Genomic DNA, 4897 nt, shown 5'->3' with positions numbered 1-4897 from the left:
CCTTAACGAAGCCCCATCCGACATTTTTGCAAAGGAAATTGTTGTTCGGAATCGTCTTAGCTACCCCCTATTTCCGGCTCCTCCCCGACTTTTGGGACACCCTGTATATTAATATGAAAAGTTCTCGCCCGACTCTTCTCGATTTTCTATGCTGACCGGGTTAATATACGAGATATTTCACTTTGCTTGAGCACCATAAATCCCTGCGTTGTTTTTAATTATAGTACGACGTTCCGTGGAGGGAAATATTTTGTTCGGAAACGATTAATGCTACGATTTTTCAACCCAGATCCAAACGATCTATCTTTTATACTTGAACGGATAATGCATCGTTTATCATGTAGCAAATTTAACTTGAACCACATTTTATAGTTATACATGTATGTATAATTTTATATAGATATGTGTATATATAACCATAAAAATTGGTATAAATTAAATTTATTACGTGATAAAGAATGTATTGTATTCTTATAGTATATAAGTTTGTATGTACATGTATATATCGTTATATTGTCTGTATATATTCATTTATTTTATATTCTAATATTACAATTATTTTACAAAAAAGATAAAAAAATAATGTTTGTCTGTAATGTACGTGAGATCGTGACATATTTAAACCTCCCACCTATTATTAATGCGAAAAGAAATGTTATAGTTTTATTCAACTACGCCTTTTGTTTATGTATTTAAAGAAGAAAAAGCGTCATAATATTGTATACTTCAAATTTCATTACCCTGTTTGAAATTGATCATATTACGTATTCAATTTATTAAATTATTCTCTAAGTATATTTAATGCTGTTTATTTCGAATGATATTAAATTCCACGGTGTTATCATTCCATCCGACAGTGTATTATAAACTCGTTCCGGTGACCTACTATTTAATTATCATGCCATATGTTTTCTCAACATCTTTAACACATTTTACAACCTCCCATTGAACATTCCCATCGCGATGATTGCAATATCGTAGTTCCACATTTCCAGACAACCGGATGAAATAGTAGTCGAATAAATTTCGCGTATTTCGTCCTGCATAGCACGGCTCTTGGCATAACAGGCGTAAATTAAACGCGTTTCTTGTCACGACTGTCGCGTACCGAGTTATGAGTCCCAGTTGTGATGCAATTGCTCTTTCAACTAATGTAAGGTAACTCGATTCGTGATTTAACAACCTGTGATATTGACATTCTTCAAATAGCTTTTTATTTTTTTTTTTTATTTTTTTAAATCCAGGAACTCGTATCTTGTCATCATTAGACTTGAAAATAATTACTTATAGTCTTTCACTGTATGTTATCGATATCTTGTGCTCCAAAGATCACGATATTATTTTACACGAACCGCTCTAAATGAAAAAGAAAGTTAAAAATATATACATTTAGGTGGTCAAGTTAAAACCGATATTTTTTGGCGACAAGCAATGTTTGACCACAATCGTAGTGTATTTTGAGTCGCTAGCGACGAACTTTACCATCGCGACTTTCAAAAATAGCCTAACTTCACGCGGATATTCCAAACTATCGTTGACCTTACGTTATTGTTCCTTCGCGACAGACGGAACAGTGCGCGTAATCAAGCATCGCAGAGAGTTTATCTGTTTCTATCGCTGCAATACAAAATTTCCTAAAAAACGATGCGATTTCAAACGTGACAACTTTCGCGTTCGGAAAGCGTTCGATAGCACGTCGAGTTTGAAAATATACGCGCCGTAAAACCGTTTCTTATCGTCTTTTAAGGTCGATAACGGAGCATACCGCGCGCAGCTTTTAAACGATCAAACCGTGAGAGAAATAGCGGCCATATCCGGGCATTTTGTTCGAAAAATATCCAATACGTTTATCATCGGGATACATGGAAATTATCTATCCCTTGCCAGTTCAGCGTGAGAGCCCGAAAGATGCGGCTGGAATATTAGCAGGTACAACCCACGCACCTCTTCGTCATATCCACTCGATAAATTCAAGGTGCCGTTAGACGACCAATAAAACTGTAAAACCCTTTAACTAATGGCTCGCCGGTTCTACAGTGGCGAAGTTTAATGCTTCCTTTCGTTATACACCGAGCCGTGAACTCACGGTGCTCGGCCATTAAGCATAACCAATGCCGGCGATGCTTCTGTCATTTGCAGAATGGTTGCATTTTCTATTACGATATTATTAATACATATATTCCACCGTTAACCCGTTTGCATTATTAGCGTATACAGGGTGTTCGAAAACTTTCTAGCCGAATATCTTGAAAAGAATAGAAGGTATTAAAAAAAGTGTTGAACACGTTTCTCCACTATTAGAGATAATATTGGTTTTTAATTTGGATGACGTTTGGAAAGTCATTTGGAGGTCAACTTTGATTTTTTTGTAATGGGATGAGGTATTCATTATTGTATTCGTATATTCGTTACATCAAGCATGTATAATGCAATTTTTTGAGTGACCTTGCGAGGAGTTATTGGTACAAAATCATCGAGATTTGTACCTGAAATTTCTCCGTTGCCTATATGCACGTGTTAGCATAATTGTCATTTAGAAAATTTGTAAATGTATCTTGTATAGTTTGTTTATCACAAAAAAAGATACATTTTGTCAGCGTGAATCATGTTGTGAAAAATACTTATATCTATAGTGTAGTATAGAAAAAGATAGAGTCTATAAGGTTTTATTTAAAAAATCAAAGATGACCTTGGTATCTTTGTTAAAGAACATGTTGATAATAAAAAAATTCATACATCGTCCCATTCGAAACGAATCGACTGTTGTACGAAAACATTTTGTGCACAGTAGTTGGTTTAAAAGTTATTTAAGGTGGAACAAGTTATTGCTCCACCCTGTATAGCTATTATTTCTACAAATTAGGGTAGCCGATACTCTCCGTCGGAGCACAAAGAGCAGCTGAATTTCATTTGGATTGGATCATAATAGTAGGAATTATAGGAAAGTGAAAAACCACAAATAATGAATTGGTATTTGCAATGTTGGTATACAGATTTTGTTTACGCTATTTCGCTGTTTATATAATTTATAGTGATTAATGAAAATCTATTTACGCAATTGAAAATTAGTCTAATTAGTAATAATTACTGTTAATAAATCAATCAGTAGCATATTAACGATTCATTCAAACAAAATTGTACTAGTGTAGGTACTTCAATACATTCAGATTAAATTTCAAAATTCTAGCTAAGGTAAATATTCTAGCGAAGGTTATTGCAGAAATGCACTTTATCTAATTGGAGAGGTTAACCGTTTATAATATTTTCCTGGATTTAATATTAAATCTTTTATGATGAAACCGGGTCAAATTTTAATTACCATCTGCTAAATGATGTAAACCGTAATTAAATGTTATTATAATATAAGTATGCAATTGCACTTAATTTAATAACTGAATCATATTACTGGCTGCAATGGTTAAATAATGGCTGCGGTAATTAACGTTCACCACCACTATTTAATCGATAATAATCGCTAATGAAGGTCTGAAACTACAAGAATTAAAACAATGATTAAATATTGTTAAATTATAAACAATCATTTATATAGAATTATACACACATTTTTATTTATAATCAAGTAAATAAAGCAATAGCACAAGAAGAGTGTATTAGAGAAAACCATTTGTAAATTTCCTTTGTTATAATTAATTAAAAATTACACATCCATGTAACTACGTATTAAACATCATATGAAATACAAACTTTCGTGTGAAAAATGCTATATTGTTGAACGTATTTTAAGATCGACGTACGGTCAATATCATTATTCTGTTGCAGTTCCTCGACGCTTGTGAAAAGTTTGGTATCGTTAACGTAGAGAGAAGCCAGAATGCATACGTGGGAGCTCTAGTGTTGCGGCAGCCACTCGACTACAGGGAGAGGCCTTTTTACCAACTACTACTCAAGGCGAGCGTAAGTACATCTTCAAAATTGATTTTAATTGCTAGGAAAACGTTTAAAAGGAGAGTCGTTTCTTTTTGGTCAAAAGTATTGATTTTTGAGGTAATGTTTGGAATTGATTTGAAGTGGTTATCGGTATCAAGAGCTGGTAAAAAGTACGACAGACAACGACAATAATTGTAGTTCAATACTGCTTTATTTCGAGAGATGCAATCTTTTACCGAGAACTAAGAACTAAGAAGTAACCATTCGTTCGTTCACGCATTACCACTCAAAACATTCTCACTCAAAAATTCAAAAACCGCACGAACCAAACTTCTAAACATCCACTGGAATTACGAACGACTTTCAGAGATATGAATTTTGCTTGCAGGACGGATTGAACAACGAAACCACGGGGGTGGAAATCAAAGTGGCAGACATCCAGAACAGCCCCCCGGAGTTTCTGGACTCGCTAACCGGTGTGGTGCGCGAAGACGATCCCATCGGAACCTTAGTCATGACCATCAAGGCTAGAGACGGCGACCGAGGGATGCCAAGGAAAATGATCTACGAATTGGTCACGAGTAAGTTGACACTTTGTGTCTCGTTCGATATTGGTTTAATAGCAGCGAGAATGGCATGATTAAGATACCGATGATGCTCGAGCAAATCGATAGCAAAGTACATACTTGAGGGTTCGTTCATCTTTATGGTGCCAAAAAAGGCATTTATACGGTACCTATCAAGTTATTTTTCTCCTGCCATATTGGATTTTCAAGTTTCAAGTTCAGACTTAGAATCAACGCCCGCAAAAACCGCTGTATACTAAATTTCATCCAAATCCATTCACTTTTCGCGTTATGTGCCACCATATTGGATCCACCATATTGAATTTTCAAATTCTGAGGTCAAATTTGAAAACAGCCCCCTCGAAAACCCCTGTATACTAAGTGTCACCCAAATCAATTCACTTCTCGCGTTATGTACCGCCATATTGGATCTGCCATATTAG

The 4897-nt window shown here is 35.0% G+C and overlaps 1 protein-coding gene across 2 annotated transcripts in view; it reads left to right on the top strand.

The window, feature by feature from the left end:
- Positions 1-4897, top strand: part of LOC128885614 (cadherin-87A) — a 272729-nt gene that overhangs the window by 256323 nt on the left and 11509 nt on the right. For both annotated transcript variants that reach the window (XM_054139716.1, XM_054139717.1), the window contains exons 6-7: positions 3781-3915; positions 4277-4469. In XM_054139716.1, the coding sequence (XP_053995691.1) occupies positions 3781-3915; positions 4277-4469 (328 nt within the window). The remainder of the gene's footprint in view (positions 1-3780; positions 3916-4276; positions 4470-4897) is intronic.

The sequence above is a fragment of the Hylaeus anthracinus genome, unplaced genomic scaffold (assembly GCF_026225885.1).
Source record: "Hylaeus anthracinus isolate JK02 unplaced genomic scaffold, UHH_iyHylAnth1.0_haploid 11981, whole genome shotgun sequence".
NCBI classification, from domain to species: domain Eukaryota; kingdom Metazoa; phylum Arthropoda; class Insecta; order Hymenoptera; family Colletidae; genus Hylaeus; species Hylaeus anthracinus.
The sequence above is the reverse complement of the archived record's forward strand: the minus strand, read 5'-3'. Positions and strand labels throughout refer to the sequence as shown.